Source organism: Parasteatoda tepidariorum, chromosome 1 (assembly GCF_043381705.1).
Source record: "Parasteatoda tepidariorum isolate YZ-2023 chromosome 1, CAS_Ptep_4.0, whole genome shotgun sequence".
NCBI classification, from domain to species: Eukaryota; Metazoa; Arthropoda; class Arachnida; order Araneae; family Theridiidae; genus Parasteatoda; species Parasteatoda tepidariorum.
In genome coordinates, this window is record NC_092204.1 from 69614789 (window position 1) to 69639478 (window position 24690).

The window sequence follows — 24690 nt, forward strand, 5'->3', positions numbered from 1 at the left end:
GGATTCGTGAGAAGCTCATCATCAGGGATGTTTCCCAGATCGTCGCCAATAGCCCATTGTGCAGCTCTAGTGCGACGTAAATTAACATCAACATCAACCAATAAATAAATTAGAATAGTTTCTAAAATTTAAAAAAAGTCGGAATTTTGAATTTCTTTTCAAGGCCAATTTCGGCCAATTTTCTCTAACGTTGGATTTTAGCATTCAAAATAACATTTTAAATTAAATTCAAAGTTTGTTAACCTTATGATTAAAATTTTTACGATCAACAATGAATTAAATGATAAACAAATTATCAACTATCCTGATTCGCGATCGCAACGCTACAGGGGGCGTTGTTGTACTGTATGAGAGGAACCATTCGAACAGTCATTCAGTTGCTCTGGAAATGTCGTCAGTGTAGCATTGCAACGTTCATTCTTTATTGTGGCTTATTAAATTTAATGAAAACTTAATAAATAAATGTCTGATATTTTCAGGCTCCGCTAGAGGACGTACTCAAGCGTTGCGATCGCGATCTATGTTTTAGTTTACATGGAATGAAGAAACTAGTTTTATTATGAACCATATTTTTTTTTACTTGTTTAAGTAATTCCGAAAATAGGGAAAATTTACACAAAATAACGTTTATGAGGAGACCAAACTTTTAATATCAAATATTACCAGACCAAATTCAAGTGCCTGTTGACGACTTTTCTAGCTGTCTTCCGATCCACAAAAGCGCCATCTGTTAAATATGTGTTTCTTCTATCCCATCGTTCAATCTATGTGACGTTTCGTGACGTAGTAGTTGATAGTGAAGCTACAGCTGAGATTCTGCTATTGGCTATGTTTATAAAAGCTGATGGTGGTTCGTGGAATCAGGGACGTAGTGCATGAGGTATTTCATGATACCTTGATGGATATCGTTTGAGAATTTAAAAGTGAAATTAAAAGACGATTTAAAAAAGACGCATTTCTAGCAAGCCTGGCATCGAGTGCAGATTCCGACGACGGTGGAGTATCTCCCCCACCCTTTAAAAAGCAGCGCCTTTCTGCAGTCAGTACTAACATGCAAGCCAGTAATGGTTGTCATAATGGTGAATCAGCTTCTACTAGTAATGACTTGCAAAACGGTACTTGTTCCTTTGAAGAAAATGTGGAAATTAATGGAGACGTTCACAAGACGATTTCCACAAAGATAAGATCTCAAACAGATCAAGACATAATACGATTAATAGGCCAGCATCTTCGAGGATTAGGATTAAAGTACGAAACAAAAACCAATTAAACCTATCCTAATTCCTATTTATTTACAGCCATATCATATTACAAACATAAAAATTTGAATAAAATAAAATTTGAAACATATCTTTACAATACAAATGAGTCTAACGTTAATGTCAACAATGCGCAGCCATTCTTTTTGTTTTGATTTACATTAGAACATCTAACTTTTAAATTGCTATACAACTTTAATTTCTTTCATATTTAACTGTCAAACTTATCCGGAGCATGTTATTTTAAATACTTATTCATTTTTCAAAATAACTTTCAAGGTTATTACTCGATTCATCGAAGAAATTTGTGATCTACGATTGTAAACAAAGAGAATCAGTTTTGATCCCTAATGAAATAATTCTGTTAACACAATAACGAATTTTTTTTCTTTCTTTATATAAACTAACTTTACTTTGGAATTGTTTAAATTTTTCTTATTTCTATAATTTTTTCAATTACTGTTAAATAGACAAATTTTGCTAACGCGAATATTATTAAAACTATTATCGTTAAGTCTAAATCTTTATTATCGTATTCAGTTTAAATATAGTTCTTATACAATTAGCAAAACTGTAAATAAGATTTTAACTTTATAGGTAGAAAAAAAAATTGCCTTTTTTTATTGCGATTTTTTTAAAAGCATATTATGTTTTAATCAGAAGCAAATTTTATCAAACTGTATGCTTTTACCATATTCTTACTTTTAATATTCTTTCATCTCAAACTGATTTTTATTTATTTTTGAAATTATTTCAAGGTCTTTTCAATTCTTAAGCCCTGCTGATCTTATGATGTTGTTTATAAACAGTTATATGACTGAAGTTTAACATTCAAATGTTAAAAATGTCCTGGAGGTAGATTCTATTTGTCCTTTTACTATATTAACATTTGATTCTTAATAAATTATACAAATCCCAATTTCCTCTTTTTTAACTACTAGTAGGTATGCCTAGCTTTAGACTTTCAAAATGTTCTTTTTGAAAAAGAAAAGATTTAAAAAAATACTTTTAAATATTAAGAAACAGATATCAATAATTGTAATTATGTGACTCTAATTTAGAAGATGATTAAAGATTTAAATAGATGCTTTTATGTCCTGAAAAACTTACTCAGGACCGTCATTGATGATGTGTAAAAGTCACCTAAGACCTGTATGCATTAGGGCATCAACAGCACATAATGAAGAGGCCCTTTTATTACTCTCAAGTATTCTTTATGGAATTCAAGTGAATGAATATTTTTAGAAGAAAAAGTTGCACTCAAAATTTTGCAAAATATTTAAAGAGTTTTTTATTGTTAATTTCAATAAGATGTGGAGACACAAAATAGCTGGTCATGTGGCTGGAATGTAGAGGATAGTAGATAAAAAAGAATTTTTTTTTTGTCTAAATCCATAAAGAAAGAACTTTGGTGAAAATCCACTCAAAGGTGGATCAATCATGTTGATAGAAATCTTTAAATTAAAAATTATTGAAACAGATGCCTAAAGTAGGATTATTTAGAGGAAATTATCAGCAAAGACTAGGACCCACCCTAACTTGTTTAACCATTCAGGAAGGAAGGAAACTTACTAAATAGAATTTAAAAAGTTTTTGTTTGGTTTCATTCATTAAAATGTATCTTATAGAATTTACCAAATTTTGATTTTTAAGTTTAATACTTTTCCAAAACATATTGAAATGAAAATTTAATAAGTTATGACATTTTTAACAATACTTGAAATTTAAGTAACTTAAATTTCATAAAATGCACTTGAATGAATAAAATGAAACAAAAATATTTCCAAAATAGTAACTAATAACCCAAATAATATAATGACAATTATGTAATTCTTGATTGGTTAAAATGAGAGATGGTAGAGGTAGAATCTGACTCCAGGACATTCTTAATTGTATTTTCAAGGATAAAATATCAGGGGTCTGTCCAGGTTTTTCTAAGAGGTACCTATTTTGTGCAAATTTAGACATAATTTGTGAAAAATTAAAAATTATATTAAAAAATTAACACAAAAATATGGATTTATCATTTCTTAAGGGATGCGAAAATAAAATTTTAGGAAGAAGTATTTTGTGAAACTACCGTTTTTCCTAAAGTTAAATTTGTGAAACTACCGTTTTTCCTAAAGTTGAATTTGTGAAGGTACCGCTAAACGGTAGCAAATTCGGCCTGGACAGATCCCTGAATATCTACTTATTCAATCATTTTTCTTTGATGGTCAAACATTTGTTATAGAACTGACATTATTATTATAGAATCGACATTATTATAATAGTTTGGCATTATTATTACAAAATTGACACTATTTCAATGTTAATTTTCAAAATCAGTTTTATTAAATAATTTAAAATAATATTATTTTAAGTTCAAATACTTTTTAAAATGTAGTGAGTAAGAATTGTTTTAACTTTATTTGATTCATAATTACATTGCATTTTTCAAACTTTAAAATTGTCTAATTATTCAATAATTTTGCCTTCTTGTTCTCATATAAAAGAATTGACATTAATTCAACAATAGTTATAATTCATAATTAGTTATGCTGAATATGTAATTTAAAGTAATATTTTAAACCAAAATACCTTTTTATGTCTGGTTTGTAAGAATTTTTTATAACTTGATGGTGCTTATTTTAGTCGTACTGCTGAACAGTTAATGAAAGAATCTGGCTGTAGATTAGATCATCCATCTGCTGCCAAATTTCAAGCTCATGTTATGGATGGTGACTGGCCAAAGGTATTAACATCATTTCTTTGGCTAACATTATTTTTATACTGTGTACTTATCCATAATGCTCTTTATTTGTTAATTTATTCATTAATAAATTCATCTTCTTAAATAATATTGAGGGAGATTGGGACACTATACACTAGGGATGCAAATCTTTTTTTTTTGTTGTTGTTGAAAGAAGTAGGAGTTGGAATGAAAAAGAAAATGTTTTATTTCTGCAATGAGTTAAGTTTTTTATAAGCTAATTGAATTTGCCCTGAATATAATGATGGTCCATAGAAAAATGAACATTATAACATGAGGTCCTTAAATCATAAGTACATAAAACTTCGTACTTATAAGCAGGGTTTGGGACATTTTTACTTACAACTTTTAACTAACGGCTGTATTTTCAGCTTTGCATTACAATTTGCCATTTTTTGCATTTAAATATTTGAATGAAAAAATCATTTTTGAGAATTAAGCTTATATAATATTTTTTTCCCAACACTGTCCCATGTTTTCAATAATCATTGGAGAAACATGTATTCCTCAACTGCCAGGTATTCCTTAAATTTCTGATTTTGAGTTTTGTAATAACATTGACTCAAAAAAAAAAAAAAAGAAAACAGAACTTTAAAAAAGCTTGTGAAAATCTGGCAATATTTGGTAAATAGTGATCAAAGAACCTCATGGATTCATAATAAATAATGCTAAGACAAGTAAATGTTGATATCAAATCGAAAGGGGATTACTCAAATGCTAGTGTTTAGAATTGTACACCTTTAATAATATTATGATAATAAAAACCACAAAGAGATCCGTAGCAATAACTGAAAAAAATAGATAAATGAAAATCAAATGTGTCAAAAGTAATGACTCAAATACCTGATACGAAGTTCACCTTTTGATAAGCAGCATGGATTCACAATCAAGTCATTACGGATTGAGTATGTCGTTATTCAAATGTGCGATAGGAAATTAATAGCCGTAATAATATGGAAACTGTTATAGCGTCTAATGCAATCTCTGGTTCACAGAAATATATATTTCATTGTAGGAATATTATACTCAGAAATTACACATCAATGTTTATTTTTTCATTCTATTGATTTTTTATCATTGTGATATTTCTTTAATAGTTTTTTTTATAATATTTTGTTATCATATATTTTGCAATAAGTATTCCAAATGTAAGTGCTTGATTTTTATGCCAAAAAATTTCAAATCTGATAACTAAAGAAAAAAAAGATAGCAATAAAAGAGAGCAAATATTTTTTACTGGCTACCAAAATTTCTTTTAATTTTTGGAACACTGCTTATATCTCATTAATGCTGCACTTCTTTTGAAATTTTTTTTTAGACGGAAATGAAAAGAAAATTCTTTTATCCACTTGAATATTTAATTTCTATTATAAGTATATATATCACATTATTCGCAAGTAGCTAATTTCATTAAGCAACATGGTTGTCTAGAGAACTCAGTACTCTAAATTAAAATAAAATCAATGAGAATGTGAATGCCAAAATTGTTTTAACTTCTCATTAAGTCACCTATTGGAACAATTACACAAAGAAGGAATGCAGTTTCCAAACAAGAAAAATATGATAGATGAATTAATTAAATCCTTTGTAAAGAAATTTACTATAATCATGAATGCCGACCGATTAAAAGATGCAATATACTCTTTTGTTCTCAGTAATGAAAGTAACCAATATTTTACCATCTTTTAACTTATGCATAGGTCAGTGTTTCCCAAAGTATGGTACGCGTACGTACAGGAACAGTTTAGCGGGGGTACGCGCTCTTAAGCGAAATATCTTGCAACAAATGAAAATTTCTTTAAAATCAAAGTTAGCCATGAAAATTTACGATTACGTATTTTTCTACTGGATATTTTTTGCAGAGTTAACAGTTAATAATTAGTGGTGTCAACAGCCAGTTATGATTTTTAACTTTTGTGCAATTTTTTGAAAGTAAAAAATGTATTCATTTTTTTATTAGTGGTACACCGCACTAAGAAAAATTTAGAAAGGGTATATGAAAGTCATAAGTTTGGGAAACACTGGCCTAAGTGATGTTACGTATCTGCCAAGTTATTGTACTGATTAAAATAATTATATTGTCCATGGTCAAAAAATGCATTAAAATTTTTTTAAATAAAAATTCAGGCATATTTGATTCTTGTTCCAAGACCCTCATTTTGTCTTAATCGACAAATTATGCATATAATATTCTGAAATTTGAATATTTTGCTTTCTATAATGCAATATAACATCTTTTCTTTAACAGAAAAAAAATTGTTTTGAACCTGCTTTGTTTGAAGATAATTTTCTTTAAGAATAATTGAAATTTTGAAAAATTTAAATCTTTTGACACCTTGAAATAGTGACTCTACATTTTGTTTGTCGAAAATTGAGTGTTTTTTCTAACTTAAAGTTACAAAGCAGCTGTAAAATCTCATATACTAGTTATGTGGTTTTTTCCAATTAATTTGTGGTTTGATGACTAGGGGTTGTATCTTGACCATTCAAGAGCCGCATTTGCACCCTTAGCCACAGGAAGGTTGATGCTAGTATTAAAATTCTTTCTGTAATTTTTTTTAATATCTCAGTTATGGTAATTTGGTTTTTAAAAAAATGTGTTTTGAATAGAGATGAAGATAGTCTACTGTTCTCAAAGTTTTTTTCTTCTCATTTTTAAGTCTGGATTTAAGGCTATATGGTGTTTAATTTTGTACCCATATATTTATTTTATTTAATGACCGTAGAAAACTTTTCACTATCTTAGATGATTCATTCATTGTGCTTGTAACAAATTTAAAATAGTACATAATTATATATTCTACGAAATGTTGTTCATTTCTATTTTCTTACTTTATTTTAAAAAAAGTAGCAGTATTTGGAATTAAAATTAACATAGATCCGAAAGACCAATATTTTTTCAGACAACTTTTTAAAAAATTGAATTTTTTTTATTGCACAACAGAACATAACTCTTGTACTGATATCTTTGTCATAATAAGGATAGTATTGTAATTTTATCTTTAATTGAATGTTTTTTAATTATTTTAGCAGTTCCTTCTGCAGATTAAATTTCTATTGGAATTAATATTATTTTTAATTCTTAGAATCTGAAGGATTAATAATAATATTCTGAGATAAATCTTTTTATCTGTTTCCATACCTGTTTCCATGTCTGTTTCCTTTATCTCAGAAAAACAATTTTTGAAGGCCATTTTTTCATTGACATCAGAAAAGTTGGAGCCAATGTAATTTTCAATCTGCTCCTTCTATTGGAGTAAGAGCTTTCTCGTGTCATAATAAGGTGTAATTTGAAAACTACTAAAAAGTTTTTAGAGAAAAGTTTATTTATCAAGTTTATTATTATTACATAAATCGCTTATAAGATATTCGTTGGAAAAAATGAATTTTATGTTTAATGGTGGTTTAAAACTTATGTAATAATGCATTTATATAATATAGGTGGGTATTATGTGATGTTTGTTTTTGGTATTTTTGAGTTGCTAGTTATGATAAAGTTAAACCATAAGTTTTAAGTAGCGTTAGTTATTCCTAGCTTTCTCTGAACAGATATTATCTACAGATCTTATTTATTTTAGGCTGAAACAGATCTGGGTGATTTAAAGCAATTACTGGAAACACAACATTCCTTGGTCGTAAGTAGTTTTAAAAACCTTTATTTTATTTATTGTTTTGTAGTAAGGTAAAATCACAATAATTGGCTCTTTTCCAAATGAAAAAATTCACTTAAAAAAACTATACAAATTGCATGATCAATAAATGCATTTTTTGCTCTTTTCCTTTCACAGATATTTAGGGAGATAGTAAATTTTTTTAAAACAGGTTTTATTGTTTGAAAACATTGAATTTTATATACAAATCTAAGGCTTTTAAGTTGTTTATATGATTAAATATTTAAAATAAATAGAATTTAGGTACTGTGCTAAAAGCAAGTGTTACTAGTATTCCATGATTTGTTTTTTTCCCAACTTACTGCAGATTTTTTTAATAACAGAATATCATTAAAATCAGTATTTCTTTATAACTCTTAATTTTTGAAAAGAATGTATTAAGTGCTTTGTCAAGGCTTGTGAAATAATTATTTTAACATTATTTTTAGGAAATGAAATTTTTACTTCTGGAGCAGAAATATTTAGAATATTTAGAAGATGGTCATGTGCTTGAAGCTCTTCAGTGTTTAAGACATGAACTGACTCCTCTTCGATTTAACACTAATAGAGTACATGAATTGAGTAGGTAAGTTAAAAGCTAGTGGTTGTGATTATATGTGCATGTTGCATGCATTATATCAGAATCTGTACCGTATCGACCAAAAATCTCTTTTAGTGGATTTGTTAATTACCCTTTTATTTTTAAAATCTTAATTTGTATTCCGCAGCATCAGGTGAAATTGTATCTTTAAAATTAGCTCAAAAGTCCTTGAAAATCATTGAATTTGGAAAAAAGGCCATGGAAATTTTCTAGACCTTTATTCTAAATTCATTGTTGTGTAGCTCTATTTTATTTTAGACAAGGAACAGATTGGGAAAGTCCTTTAATCATTTCTTGTAAGAGCTTAAATATATTGAGCTATTTATATATTGTACAACATGTATAACTCTGGGATATTGACTTGTGCATATTGTATGTTATTAAATAATGAAAAAAAATTTATTAATGTCTCAAAAATTTAAATGAAGTTGTGCATCCATTTTTCTTTATTGTTTGATGAACACAAAATTTCATCAAAAGAACTTGAAGGATCTGGATATTTATTCCATCACAATGAACCCAGATCTACAGTTCTTGTAAAATAAAAAAATAAGAAAAAGTATATATATTTAGGGCTCCCACAAGTTGGGGGGAAGAACAAGGGAATTATGAAATCGTTAAAGAATCTGATTTTATTCTAAAAATCAGGGAAGAGTCAGGAAAAATATCATAATTCTTTAACAAAAATTTAGAAAATTCCTTCAACATTCCTGGGAAATGGGCAGTCTAACAGTAATCAGTTATTGAAATTGAAATTAATTCTAATATATGTTACAATTATTTGTTGTTAAAATTCCACATTTCAGTAAAATTGTTTCATGATAACCTTTATAATAAAAAATGGGGGGAAAATCACTATATTTGGATGAAAAAATTCAGTGTTAAGATAAAATATTGTGTAGTATTATGATGAATTTTCTTAAAATACATCGAAAAGTGTGGGAATTTTATTTCTGGAATTAAGTGAGAAGGGTTTGTATAATTTTATAACTAAAAATAGGGAAAAGCATTCTTTCAGCAAAATTTTTATACGTAAATTAGACATGTTTCAAAACAGCTGCAACACAAGGAATTTATCTGAAGATTGAAAATTGCAATTTATCCAGAGTTTTAAAATATTTTTTTCTACTGAATCATATTGATGTTTCTAAAAAATTGACTTATTCTGATATTTTATTATTTAGCTATATGATGTGCAGCACTGGAGAGGAACTGAGAAGAATGTCTCATTGGGATGGAAAAGGAGTGCACTCAAGGCAAAAGTTGATGGAAAAACTTCAAGGTTACTCTCTCATTTTTTCTTAATAGAATATATTTAAGAATGAAGGATATAACGTACTTTTTTTTAACTCTTCATTACTTATCAGTCAGGCTTAAATTTATCAACATAATAATTTTTGTTTTAATTTATTTTTCAAGTACCTAACCTAAATATCCTATATATATATATATATATATATATAGGNTATATATATTTGTAATATAATGATTTCTATTTTTATATAATTGTTTTATATTACAATTGAACTAGCTTTGATGCACATTAAAGTGGTTTTTTCTTCTTCTTAATTTGTGCAAGATAGCTACGATGCCAATTTAGAATGAATACCAATGATGATCCAATGCCAATTATGACGAACAACGAAAAAGTTATGAACAAATAATAGTTTATTTTAAAATTAACACATTATTTTCTGAGTGGATATGACAACAATCACATGGTTCCAATGAACTGAAACTTCACCATAGAAGTATATATTTACCAGAAAATAAAATTAATAGTAATAAATTCAAATGATTGACAATTGAATCGAATCATGAAATAATGAGTGGGCAAAAAGGTTGAAGTTACTCAAAATGAAAAGTATAGTAAAACTTAAGTTTAATTTTATAAATATATGAAGAACTATTAAAATAAAATAAGGAAATTTTATTAATAACTCTAATTAATCTAACAAATCACACACTAANGGCAAAAAGGTTGAAGTTACTCAAAATGAAAAGTATAGTAAAACTTAAGTAAGATATGAAGAACTATTATTATAATTATTTATAATTATATGAAGAACTATTAAAATAAAATAAGGAAATTTTATTAATAACTCTAATTAATCTAACAAATCACACACTAAACGTAGATACTACTAAAAACACATATTTAATTCTAAATAGCATACAGATTTTTATAATCAAATAATGTTAAGCATGAATATTTAAATCAATTCTTAGATAATATGATATATGGATTTCAAAATTCTTAACAAAAAAAAAACTAATAAATAATTTTTAAAAAAATAATAAATGAAAAAACTTAAAATTTTCTGTAACTTTTTTAAATTTAATTTTTTTAAAATTGAATTATGCTTATGATTTAACAATTAACGGTAAACAATTGTATTGGTCATTTTTATTTTCGATCATTTTATCTAGTTTTTCTTGATTTTTTCCAGTTTCTCTTCCACTCTAATGAAAAAAATAGGTGTGTTCTAGATAAAATGCCAACCCTGTTTAACAAAGATATTTTTGTTGGAAACCATTTCTGTCTAAACATTTAAAAATTGCAGTTTTATGTTTATTTGAAATAATACAGATTCCCAGTTTGAACTAAACTCAAAATTTTAAATCTTTTTCATTTTGAAAAACTGAAAAAATCCATCTAAATAATAAAAAATATTTAAAACAATAAAACGAGCTTGTTTTTATTAATTATTTTTTTAAACCCACTTGGTTTAACCACTTTGGTTCAAACCAGCAGACCCTGATTGCAATGATCCTTATTTCTACTTTACTAATAATTTCTTTTTGCTAACATTTAGCCTCTTTTCAGACTCTCTTTTTTTTTCAAGGCTCAGAAATCCTCATTTATAGATTTATTTCTGTACAAAACTTAACAATCATAATCATTCTTACATAATAATTTACATAATTGCATAACTAGTGAAATGCGAAAAAAAAAAAACAATAATAAGAAATAAGAATGGTTTTTAATGATGCTGAAAAAAGTATTTTACTTTAGAAAAATTAAATAACTATATCTTTTAAAAATATATGTATTTCATCAAACAATAAAAATTTTCAATTTATTTTCTTAGTTTAAACTCCAGATACGTGAATTGGTACATTGTTAATCATGTAGCATTCTTTTTTTTAGCTTTCCTTCCTCCTTCTGTGATGTTACCGCCAAGAAGGCTTCAAACCCTTTTAAATCAAGCAGTAGAGCTTCAGAAAGATAGATGTCCTTACCATAACTCAAAATCTGACAGTAATTTAGATAATATTTCTCTCCTGATTGACCACACCTGTACAAAGTAAATTTTAATTTTTATTCATTCAGAACTTATCACTTAGCATTTCCTTAATAAAAGAAAGTATCAACTCATATAAAAATTTAGAATTTAGCAAATGATATGTTAATTGCAAAGTACTGTAGATTTAAATATTATTCTCATTTTAAAACTTGGTTTTTATTGTAAAGAGTCGTTTCTACTGTTCAATATTATGCAAATTCAAAACTTATCTGCACTTAACCAAAGTAATTTATGTTTAAAGTGCATTTTTTATGTTAGGATAATATTGTAAGTATAATAATAATGGTAAGTAAGCTAATAGTAAGTAAATAGTAATATTGTTGCAAACTAACATAAACTTATTCCTTTCTGAAAGTTTCTGTAGCAATAACAATCAAAATACCATTGTCTTTATTACTCTAATAAGGGTCATGATAGTATGGTGGCTTAGGTAATAAGTCATTTTGTAGAACTGGGTTCTATTTCTGCTGGTGGCTTGAAGTTTACTAAGCTTCAAATCAATGGGTACCAGCTTGTCTCAGAAGCAATCGGTGCTCATTGCAAACCATATTACCACCATTATGCTGTTGGTGAAGTCTTATGCTCCTTGACCTCGGAGTTATTGGGAAAAATTTATTTAATTGCAACTGTACAATTTATATTAGACTCTTGTTATTTTAAATGATATTTAGAGACCAATGATCTATTACTGCTTTTATTAGCTGATGTTTTATTTTGCATATACCTTTCACTAAGGTAAACATTTTCCAAAAAAATAAAATTTGTGTATTGGTTTATATAAACTATAATAAAGAGTGTTAAATTTCGTTGAAAGGGAAAGATGCTGTTTGAATTATCATTTTTGCCAACTGCAGTTGCTTACATAAAAGCCTTAATTTGAATAGTGATGCAACACCACTTTTGCGCATTTTTTAGCTATAGAGCCTTTAAGTCTGCCTTACATAACTTATGTGACCTTTGATGCTTTTTATTTGTGAGCAGAAATAAGCTAAAGGTGTACTATTTTAGAAATGAGATAAGAGAAAAAGTAAGGTTAACTTTATTTTTTTTTAGTGAACTATTATTTAGAGATGTTCATATAATCACCCAATCATAAATTTATCTATAAAGTATAAATGTATTATTATTATCTTTTTTTGGTCTAATTTAAGATAAAAAACTGAGAAGTATTGAAAAGAAATGGCATAATAATAAGATTAAAGTTTATTTTTTAAAATTTAATGTATAATTATTGCATAATTTTTAATTATTGAATAACTACTTATTTTGTAAAAATAGATAAATGAATAAATAATATTTAAAAAAAAATTTGTTTAATGTTCTGAAACTTGTTTGAGTAGTGTTTTGGGTTATCAGAAAACTGTACTATTTCTATTTATTAATTTTAGCATTGATGAAATGGTTGAGATACATAACAATAACTTATGATAGTACAGTTTTTGTGTAATGTTTGAATAAGTGCTATAATAACATATGTATATTCATATGCATAATTTTTAGAAAATTATTTAATTTTAAAATCAATATTGATTTTCAGGCTGTGTAATTGGGACTTTTTTTAATAAGGAAATGCTTGATAAGTATATTTAAAATTTTTAAGGTAGTTAATAGTTTTTTGTATGTAAATTTTTTCTTCTTCTATACTGTAGGGAACAGTTTCCTTGTGAGACTGTTCAAGTTTTGAAAGATCACTGTGATGAAGTTTGGTTTTGTCGTTTCTCTAATGATGGTAAAAAATTAGCTACTGGCTCAAAAGATACCACTGTGAGCATATGGGATGTTAATCCTGTAAGTATTATTAGTTAATTCCAAAATTACTTTGCAACCCTAATTTATGAGAAAAGTAGCTGTACCTTTCGACTTGATTATTAAAAATATTTTCTGATAGTATTCATAATATTTAAATACCTACATGAAATGTTGATGGAAATTTATGTAAAAAATAATGGATGTATTTTTACAAGCGGATAATGATATGTTGACTCACATTTCTTCAAATTAAAAATTAAAGTGATTTGACACCAATCAGTTTTTCCATTTTCAAAAAGTTTATCTTATATAATTAGTGACTACATGATGAGTGTCTTGGTTATGATTAGTGACTTGGTGACTACATTATTTAATTAGTCACCAGATCTTTAGTGCTGCTACTTGTTACATTTAGTTATTGTTAGTTAATGATCTTGATTTTATACTGTTAGTAAAATACTGTTATTTTTTATAGTAAAGACTTCATTTAATTTATTTATTCATTTTTTAATATTTCTGTTAGGATACTCTAGAACTCACGCATCGAAGAACATTCGAAGGCCATCCTGGAGGGGTTTCCTTTTTAGCTTGGAGTCCTGATGATACATATCTCATAGCGTGTGGTCCTGATGATTCCTCTGATTTGTGGGTTTGGAATATTGCTGTAAGATTTATTTTTCAGTATTTATATATTTTTTTCATTAAATGTCATTTTAATTTGTATGTTTTGCAATTTTTCTGTAATACTGATTTATTTGTTCTGTGCTAAATAAATGTTGAATTGTTTAGGATTTGAAATTACACCAAAGTATAAGATGCTTCTAATTTTATTATTTTTTTTTTTAAAGACTGGCGGTCTTCGAATCAAAATGAACCACTCTCCTGAAGATAGCTTAACTACATGTGCCTGGAATAAAGATGGAAAACGATTTGTATGCGGTGGAACTAGAGGGCAATTCTATCAGTGTGTAAGTTTAGACTTTCTTGATTTTTATATATTCATAAATTTGTTAAACTTTTTATTTTCTGCCACTTTCATTGTAACTTGTCTTGATTCTGTTATTAATTTTGATATTACTTTGTTTATTTTCTACATGGCTTCATGCCTGTCTTTATGCTAAGTAAGAAATATATAATAAAAGAATTGAAATCTTGTGAAAGGATATAGAATGAGTTGCTTAAGTGAATTGATACTTGACGGATTTGGCTTACTCGAAATAGAATGAAAAAAACAGTTGAAAACGTAAAGAAATGCAACGTTACTTCACTTGCAGGTATTCCATTGGTATGAAAGAAGAATATTAAAAAATTTTCTTCAGAAGCTTGCTGCACTTTTTGTTTAAGTTTGCTTTTAGATAAATTATTATTATTATATTTTTTAAATAATATTCAGTGAAGCAAAGTACGTATCTTTCAACAGAGAAATAAATGTACCCAGTTAAAATAGCTTTAACTAACTGTTAGATAATATAAGTAATTGTTTCTGAAAATTTGATAATTTACTTAAAAGCAAAAAATCTATTCATAGTAATAAAACTAACTACATTTTGAGAACAGAAGTTGCAGTTCGGTAAACAGTTTTAACAATGAAACGTACATCAGAAGGAAAAATTTTTATCTCTTTTTCTATTTTGATTGTTATTTTTGAACACTGAGTGCTCAGTAGTTAAAAAAGTAAAAAAAATTTTTTGTAAAAATTTGGTTGTTTTAGTTTTTTTATTATTATTTGTAAAAAAATTATTTTAATTTTAAAAAAAGTTTAAAAATATGTTGCCAATAATGTGGCCAATATGTTGCCAATAATGTTGCCAATAATGTGACCCCTATTGTATTTTTATATATGAATATAGTTAGCTTTTTCTTAAACGGATGTATTAAAAAAAGTGTTTATGGCTATGTGAAGGAGGACAGATATTAAATAGTTAAAATTTAAGGATATTTGAAATGTCATAATAATGTAAACAAAACACCTCAAGGCAAACGAATAATGAACATTTTAAACACAAAATTTAATTTTTAGCAGTATTAGTTATCCTAAATTTTTTAATATTTATTTGTAATTTCGAGTCTAACAAAATCCTTTATATACTATTCTCAATATTTATTAATTAACTTTTTATCTGAAAAGAAGTGCAATTAGTCAATGTAGCTAGATCTGAAATGAAAATAACTGTTAGTTTCTTTAAAAAAGTTTGGTATTCTATTTTCTGCTTCAACTTTTATTTCACTAATACAGAATTTTGCATATTAATGCAATATTCATTTCTTCATAGATAATATTTTTTTCTTTATGTTATTTAAAAAAACATATATATAATAATAATAATTTTTATTTACTTATACTATTATAGGATTTAGATGGTAATGTTCTAGACTCTTGGGAAGGTGTTCGTGTTCAGTGTCTGTGGTGTAGAAAGGATGGTAAAACAGTCTTAGCTGCTGACACTCATCATCGTATCAGGGGCTACAATTTTGAAGACCTGACAGATTTCAATATGTAAGTTTGTACTTAAAAGTAAGCATTGCTACATAATGATCATATTAAATTTTTGAAAGTAAATTATTTTTTAATTTTTTTTGTCCTATTATTTTAATGCTATCAAGTATTTTCACTTCTTACTTTTTATTATTATTTTTTCTTTTTGTTCATTTAACAGTTCATGGTTAAAATGAAAAATATTGTCAGGTCTATATTTTCAATTTCTATACCTATGTTCTTTTTCTTGTCCAATACAATAAAAAATTAAATTTCAGCATATATTTTTTTAAAAGGAAAAAGAAATACTTTTTTTGTTGCAAATTTGCTTTAATCGAACATTAAAATGAAAAATAACCAATTTGTTAAATTATTATATTAATTATTTTTATATAATAAAAATTTTTTTTAAAAAATAATAATTATTTTTTATATAAATTTGTTTAATTTTTTAAATTTAAATATTTCTGCTAATATTTTCATGTTTTGCAAATATTTCTTTATTGAATGATATTATCAGTTTTCATTTGCAATCCATTTAAATAAGAATAATTCTAAACCACTTCAGCTTCTACCCCAAATCAAATTCCAAAACTGCCCTGTCTTTCCTTTGTTAGTACAATGACTCAAACTTTGTGTCTTTTCCTTTCATGTTATTTTATTTATTTTTTATTCCATTTGATGTTCTGGTATTGTTTCTATTAAATTACACTTCTTTTACTCTTAGTTATAAAATGTGCAATTTTTACAGATTACAAGAAGGGCATTCAGTTATGTCTTTCACTTGTGATGATTCTGGTAGATTGGCCTTATTGAATGTTGCTACACAGGTATGACCTTTTCTTAGATCACTAATTTATAGGTATACTTTATAAATGTATGATATTTTTATTTAAGTGCTATTTGCAACTTAAAAAAATATTTTAATCCATTTTGTAGATTTTGTATTATTATATATTATGTATCTGTTAATAAAATTTGCTTTTTATTTTATTTTCTTGTAAAAAGGACAATTAAAAATTCAATTATGCATTGATAGGTTTTTCTTTATAGCTGTAGGAAACATTTCTTTTGATTCAATAATATTTTGAAGATACTGTTTGAAAGAAGTAATAAAAATCTTATAATAGGGTTGCCACTTCATAGACAGAACCAGGAAATCCTGGAAAATATAGGGAAATTAAATATCACCTAAAATAACAGTGAAAATGCAGGAAATTTTGATTTTTTTCTTAACAAAGTGGGAAAATACAGGGAATTTTGTTTCTTATTTTCGTCTTTTAAAAAATGGTGACCTCTCAATGCTCCCCGTAGCAGAATCACAGCGACATTGTTGCAAAAATATTTTTCTTTTGAAAGGTTAAAAACAAAATTACTTTTCTTTTCTACAGAAATTTGACATAATATTTGATTCATGCATTTAGATAATCTTTTTTTGACGTGCTTAATTTACAACAATAGTATCCTAAATTGATGTAATGTTTTGACTGTATTTTCCACAGTTATTGATATTGGTTTTCCCGTGGATTTTAAATATCCCGATATATTTCAAACAATATGGAAAATTCAAATCATGCGTTTGAGTACTTCCTTTTTGAGGCAATAATTCTATCGAATTTTTGGCAATTATTGCCATTAATTTCTCTAGTTTTTATATGCGATATTTTTTATGCAATATTGTTTATTACAACAACATAATTTCGAAGCGAAACACGCATATGAGGAGCCCGATCCACGTGATTTTGTCGTCGATCTTTTTTTCAGCAATTACTACTACGGATTTCATGATTTTTAATTGTATTTTTCATTATGATAATTATTTACGAAATGTGAAAAAGGAAATAATTTGTCCCACCTACTCCATAAAAAGTGTGAGAATATCACCCATAATATTAGAATAAAAAAATTATGTGTTTTATTAAAAAAAATTATATGGTATTTTTTTTGTAAACCCAGCGTTTTTGTTATTTTAAATTTGTAACATATATATTTAGTATTATTAAAAGTATCTTGCAGAAAAATATTAATGATAGAGAGTTTTGTCGCAGATAGCTCGAACAAATTCTGCTACAGGGTCAATGCCTAATCTATGGGATAAAGGTTATGATATTCCAACTATATCAACTATTTCATTTCTTATAGCATTATTTAAGTATGTTCAACTGTTCCTTTTTTTCTCTAATTTTTTCCAGCAATTAAAACTACTATAGTGAGCCTAATATAGCTCACAGAAGAGTGCAGTAATTCTGTTTCCTCTTAATATATATTGTATATAATATGTACAGGGAAAACACGGAGAATTTTTTTTCCAGATTTGAGTGGCAACCCTGTATAGTAATTTTAGATTATTAGAATATGACCATATAGTCTGACCACATAATTATGGAGGTTATGAAAAACTAATGTAGAAAATACTGTTTCTCAATTTTTTTAATAATATATTTTTTAGTACTTCATTTTTTATGGTCTCTTTATTGTTCAAAAAGAAATTAAACTGTGGAGTGTTAATTAAATTTTGCATTTCAGTATTACTAAAGAAAACTTATCTTTTTTACTTCAGCAATTTGCTCTATCTTCTAGCTAAGTGGACTTATGCAAGCTTTTCTAAAATATATGATTTTTTTTTAAAAATGTGTTGGTAATAATTTCTTAGAAAATTTCGATCTTATTACTTAAATATAATAGTGAAGTTTAGTATATTGTAATAGAAGTAAGAGTTACTCAGTAAGAGTTATGTTTTAAATAGTATGAAAATGTTTTCAAGAAAAAGAAGAATTGAATTAATACATATATTTTTTCCCTATTATTGCAGGGTGTGCATCTATGGGATATTGAAGACAGGGTTTTAGTACGAAAGTTTCAAGGTGTGACTCAAGGATATTATACCATTCACTCTTGTTTTGGTGGAGTCAATCAAGTTTTCATTGCTAGTGGAAGTGAAGGTATTTTCAAGATTTATCTTTAAAAATTATTTGTATAAAATGTAAAATTTTTCTAAAGGTAGTAATATTTTTTAGTAATTAGAATAAAATGTAGTTATATTTTTCTAAATATATTAATATATCTTAATTAATTAGCATAAAATGTAGTAATATTTTTCTAAATGTAGTAATATTTTTTTAAATAATTATTTAGCATAAAAATGTAGCAATATTTTTGTAATTCTGCATTTAATCTTGGATAACTAGCCATGTTAGATAGCAACTTTCCTGTAAGGGTTGTTTTCTTGCCTTCATGTTGCTGAATGTATTTTTTTTATTTTTATTGTTTTCTAATCTTATACTTTTTGCTCTTCAAAAAATGAAATTCCTTGTTAAGGCACACTTAGACTACAACTTAGTCATCAAGCTAGTTTTCTAAAAAAAAATGATTTTTTTTCTCACGGTTTTGATCATAATTATCATAAAGGAAACTGTATCTTGTAAAAATCATAGAAATTTAACAATGACAGTTATCCATTATGCTATTAAGTGTTTAAAGTTAGTCTTAAAATTTTTTATTTATTTTTTATTTTTATTTATTCTTATTCTAGCTACAGATTATTAGCCTGTCTTGAAAATATTTTAATAAATGCTGAAATTCCAAATTTACATGTTGTGCTGTGTTTTGCATTCAAGTACTAACAATATATTTGCTTATAATAATGGGTTTTGCATTTTTTAATAATTGACTTTTATAATTTTTAATTTGAATTTTGTAATATCTGGATAATTAATTTTTAATAATAAAATATTTTGTTAGTTCTTTGTCTTTCTCATTTTATTTATTTGGTCTCAGCATTTTAGTCTGTATGTTTAATCTATTTACTTATATTATTTAAGCTTTTTACACTTAATTTTAATGGATACTAATCTTTAATCATTATGGGATATTGAACCTAATTAGTTATTATTACTATATAGATAGCAATTAATATTTTTTGATGTGTGCCATAACATGAACTATGTATTTGCAAAGTAGAATTTTTTTTTCTACCATATTAAATTTTTGGACTGCTAAATGAATATCTAGGTGGTCCTATTTGACCACTAAATTTTCATTACTGATGTGAACCCTATTTATCAGTGTGTTTTAAAAACATTGTATGCTAAAGATCTCAAAGTAAAATCTATCTATATTGACAGATAACAAAGTGTACATATGGCACATTAAGAGAGAAATGCCAATAGCTGTTCTTCTTGGTCATACACGCACTGTAAACTGTGTTTCTTGGAATCCCACCTACCCCAGCATGCTAGCTAGTGCCTCTGATGATGGAACAGTGAGAATCTGGGGTCCAGCTGAAAGGTACCGTTCAAACAAAGGTAAATATCTATTTCCTTTATTAAAATTCTATTTATGTATATATACTGTACAGTAATGCCTTCAGAATCATGTGAATCGAAATATAACATGGCAATTTATCATCAATCACAAAAATTTTTTAAGTATATAGGATTGCAAAATTAAGCTTTTTTAGTTGTGAATAAAATGACTAATGTGTAAGATTCTTATCTATAGGTTTCTTATTTTATAACACAAAAATCATAGTAAAGTGTGAAAGAAGGAGTTGGAGAATGAAGTTTGTTTAAGACAATTTTTTTTCTGTTATTAGAATATTAAATGATTTTTTTTTTTTTTNGCTAAAGATCTCAAAGTAAAATCTATCTATATTGACAGATAACAAAGTGTACATATGGCACATTAAGAGAGAAATGCCAATAGCTGTTCTTCTTGGTCATACACGCACTGTAAACTGTGTTTCTTGGAATCCCACCTACCCCAGCATGCTAGCTAGTGCCTCTGATGATGGAACAGTGAGAATCTGGGGTCCAGCTGAAAGGTACCGTTCAAACAAAGGTAAATATCTATTTCCTTTATTAAAATTCTATTTATGTATATATACTGTACAGTAATGCCTTCAGAATCATGTGAATCGAAATATAACATGGCAATTTATCATCAATCACAAAAATTTTTTAAGTATATAGGATTGCAAAATTAAGCTTTTTTAGTTGTGAATGAAATGACTAATGTGTAAGATTCTTATCTGTAGGTTTCTTATTTTATAACACAAAAATCATAGTAAAGTGTGAATGAAGGAGTTGGAGAATGAAGTTTGTTTAAGACAATTTTTTTTCTGTTATTAGAATATTAAATGATTTTTTTTTTTTTTTTCGTTGGAAAATTTTGTGATCATGAAATTGACTTAAGCGAGAGTAGGTAAAAATTTGATCTTATAAAACAATATGTTTTTTTTTCCCTTCCAGTAAAATAATGAGTTTGTCTCATTCAAAAATTTGTTAAAAATGTTTTTCCATCAAAGCACATAAAGAAATTTTAGTCTCTCCCACTGAATTAAAAATTGCAAGCATATCTTTCTTTATTTAATATTTATGATATTTGAACTTTTTTAATATGAATATCAGATTGGAAATGCAAATTTCATTTAAGAATTCTTCAAAAATCTTTAATAACGAGAGATGCTTGGTTCAAAACTATATATCTCTTTACTTCACATTGGTTTTAATATCTTCTTAAAAGTTTTTGGTGGAATGTTTGATAATGTTAATATTGTGCATTAAAAAGTTAGTATTTTTTCCTTATCACTAATGTTGAACTAATTGTATTACTTGTTAATTAATAGATAAAAACAACTGATATTTATGAGTAACAAATTCACAAATATATTAAAATAATAAAGTTAAAATAGCAATAGCCTGCAAGTTATGGTTTCACAATGGAACATTATTTTCAGTGCATAATAAAATACAGAAAAATGATATATAAATATATAAACTCCCACTTTCTTGTAGACTGATTAGTTTTAAGTTTTATCAATTTTTGCCATTTTTCAGTATTTTATTACGCTCTGAAAACAGTGTACCCTTGTAGCATCAAAATTTCTATGTTACTGTTATTTTAATATATGTTCTGAACTTTAATGTTTTTATCTTTTGTTATCATCACCACAAAATATTTATTCTTAGTAAGTTTTTAATCAATCTTAGCTTGTTGCAACATCTTTATTGGTATGAAATAGCAAAACTGTTATATTTATCTGACAAATGTTTATGATTTCAATGCTTTGAATATTTAGTTTCTTATTGCTCTTTTTTCATAGACTGTATAAATTCAATGTGTTGCCTTTTGTTTTATAGTTTTAATGCATAAATTTTTTCTTTCTTTCAGGACAATCCATAAGTATATCAAACACAAATGTATAGCCTAACGCATGTGTAGGAACCTGTATTTATAAACCATTGGTGACAGATATCCTTCTGTAAAGGCCTATATCCACCAGTGAATTATCCACAGTGTGTCTTTAAAAATGGAAATATTAACAGAATAAAAGGACCACTTCTTAAATAAAAAAGTGTTGTTGTAACAACCCATCTCTGATTAACCTATAGGTCTACATTTAGAACACGACACACATAATTACTGCGACGTGTTTGTTGAGATCTTTCAACTTTGCAAAGTTATTGTGCCTATGTTAAGAAGAATATTTCCGAACATGTTTGCTGTAATAGTCAGAGTTTGGTAGTATGCTGGTGTGGAGTGATGTGCAAAATATTTTATACCTACTAAAAAAAAAAAAATTTCTTTTTTTTCTTTAGCTTTTTTCATGTTATTATATTATGGTTTGTAAACGTTATTGGCAGTTATAAGTTTGATGTATATAAAAATTCATATTATTTACAAATGATATTTAGATGTTGTTTGATACCTTGTCTTTGGAACATTGTGTCCAAACTATAACCGGTAGTGAGTGTTGTAAAGCAATGGTTTTTAGAAAAGTTGTTCTTAAGGATAGCTTTTATTCTAAAATTTCCCTTCCTTCTAGCGTTACTTTTAGCAAACATTAATTTTTACTTTTCTTTAAAAAGTTGATACTTATTTATTGTACAGGGTGGTCATAATTAACTCTTTGCAGGAAAGTATAGTCCATTCTGATCGATGTATTTTGATGATACTGGATGTGCATGTTATCGGGACAGTAAGAAAAAGAAATTAAATAAATTTCTATTCAAATTTTGACTTAACGGTGTAAAAAAAAAAAGCTTAGATGAGTGTAAAATACAAATTAGAGATTCAATGCTTTATTTAATTATACCGCGTCAATAGGTATTCCATTTTCATCAAATGCGTGTTCAAAAAGCATATTGGGAAGTTCAGCCATATCTCAAAATGGTTTATTGTAGCAACATGATCTATAGCTTCATTTGAAAGCCACTACTGTCTTCTTTCTCTGCGATCTCGTCAAATTTAGCAATTGCCATTTTCAGTGCTTTCTTGGCATGGTTCAGAAGGCAGTACTACTGGCTTTTTTTTAAACCACTTTAAATTACATTAGCATCCTTTCTACTTCCTGAAAAGTGCTATCTATCAGTCGAACAGATTTCTTTTTCCTATAGTCCATGTGATGCTGATGCAAAATTTCATCAACTTCTACCCACCACAATGGACTTTGTGTTGGTTTATATGTGTTAACTTAAATTATATCCACCCTGTATTCATTGATACTAATTTTCAAAACAATTACTAATTGTTTTTATCAGTTGTTTCCCTTTCTAAAAATATAATGTCCTAATGGTTTTACTGTTTATCAAACTAACTTTTGTAATTCTTTGTTGTTTCTGTTGATTATAATAGAGGTTTATGTTTACATTCATTTGTTGCAATGTTAATTGCTTTTTTTTTCACTATTTATTTGAGGTTAGATATAAAGCGATTCAGAGCAACGAATTTATTTATTAATGCATTATTATTAACTCTGTGCATTATTATCTCAGTTAACGGGGCATAAGTAAAGTGTACAGCTGATACTAAACATTGAAGTACTTGTCTAGAATTGTGTAATGACAATTACTATAATCAAAGATTAAAATATATTTTCTCATTAATGTGTTTGTCTTTAAAATGTTAAATATTCAGGTGTTATATCATCAAATGCCTTTCATTGAATTTTAGTTATTTTTGTTGAAATTATATCTCTACTTATTATTTTTTTTAATTCATTATATTTCTAAATTGAATGTTATTGTATGAAGTGTTACTTTTTTTAAAAAAAAAAATAATCATGTTTATATTGCATTTAAGTTGATAACTTTTTGTAATAAATTCTGGTTTTATCATATAAAAATGTTCCAGCTTTTAAGTTTTTAAAGTTAATGAAATTTTTTCGCTGACAAGAAAATAAGTGCTATTTTTTCTAATTTTCCAATACTATCGTGTCATTCATAAATGTATATATTTATACTCTTAAAAATATTTCTTAAATTAATATGCACATGAACAAAATGAACATGTTCTATAAAGTGTCACATTATGTAAAATCAGTGCCGTATCTGAGACTATCTTCAAAATTTTCACATCAAAAATTAGCATCATTTCTTGTAGTTTTAAATAATTGAAATTAATCCTCCCCCTCTCATTTGTTTAATTCTTTTTTTTTAATGTAACTGATTAAAGAATATGTTAGTATGGGAAAAGGCAAGCTTTCATAGTACAAAAGACACCAATTACTTCCAGAAAATGTTATGATTCATTGCCTTAAAAAAATCTTGATTCTTAAAAGTGAAATCATTGTAGACTGGTTGTGTGATAGGTTTGTCTTTACTAAATATATATGTACCACTATGATTTTATTATTAATTGTTCAGTTAACTAGAAGTTACTATTTAATGTTTTTCAGCTGAATTTAAAGAGCGTGTACAATTTAAGTAACACACATTAACACGAATTAATCTCCTTAGAATAACATGTGTTAAAAAATATGTGAGAGAACTTACTGTCCAAGTTTGGTTAGTCCATGCATAGATACTAGCAGCTTCTAGTTAAATTACAATAAGGATTTGTTTGTATTGTTGTACTAAAAGATCTAGCGTTGTTTGTATTTCCCAGAAGCTGGAA

At 26.7% G+C, this 24690-nt stretch overlaps 1 protein-coding gene across 3 annotated transcripts; it reads left to right on the forward strand.

The window, feature by feature from the left end:
* Positions 1-760: 760 nt before the first annotated feature.
* Positions 761-23920, forward strand: LOC107439016 (WD repeat-containing protein 26). Of its 3 annotated transcripts, XM_071181962.1 has the most exons (14): positions 761-1248; positions 3894-3993; positions 7590-7646; positions 8111-8247; positions 9447-9544; positions 11414-11570; positions 13220-13358; positions 13843-13983; positions 14168-14287; positions 15671-15816; positions 16547-16625; positions 18608-18737; positions 20455-20634; positions 21967-23920. In XM_071181962.1, exons 1-14 carry the CDS (start codon positions 1052-1054, stop codon positions 21999-22001), a joined length of 1716 nt encoding a protein of 571 aa, XP_071038063.1. In that variant the 5' UTR covers positions 761-1051; the 3' UTR covers positions 22002-23920. The 3 variants fall into 3 exon arrangements, with proteins under 3 accessions (XP_071038063.1, XP_015906957.2, XP_015906958.2); XM_016051471.3 differs by lacking the exons at positions 20455-20634; positions 21967-23920 and adding an exon at positions 19920-20181 and having other exon boundaries at positions 774-1248; positions 13217-13358; XM_016051472.3 differs by lacking the exons at positions 20455-20634; positions 21967-23920 and adding an exon at positions 19920-20181 and having other exon boundaries at positions 774-1248.
* Positions 23921-24690: the final 770 nt, after the last annotated feature.

Excerpts from the sequence above, each read along its gene's own strand:
- LOC107439016 (XM_016051471.3), top strand. The coding sequence starts at position 1,052 with ATGCAAGCCAGTAATGGTTGTCATAATGGTGAATCAGCTTCTACTAGT. Across the intron at positions 11,571-13,216 it reads ATTGACCACACCTGTACAAA|TAGGGAACAGTTTCCTTGTG; the intron begins GTAAATTTTAAT and ends TCTTCTATACTG. Across the intron at positions 15,817-16,546 it reads GACCTGACAGATTTCAATAT|ATTACAAGAAGGGCATTCAG; the intron begins GTAAGTTTGTAC and ends CAATTTTTACAG.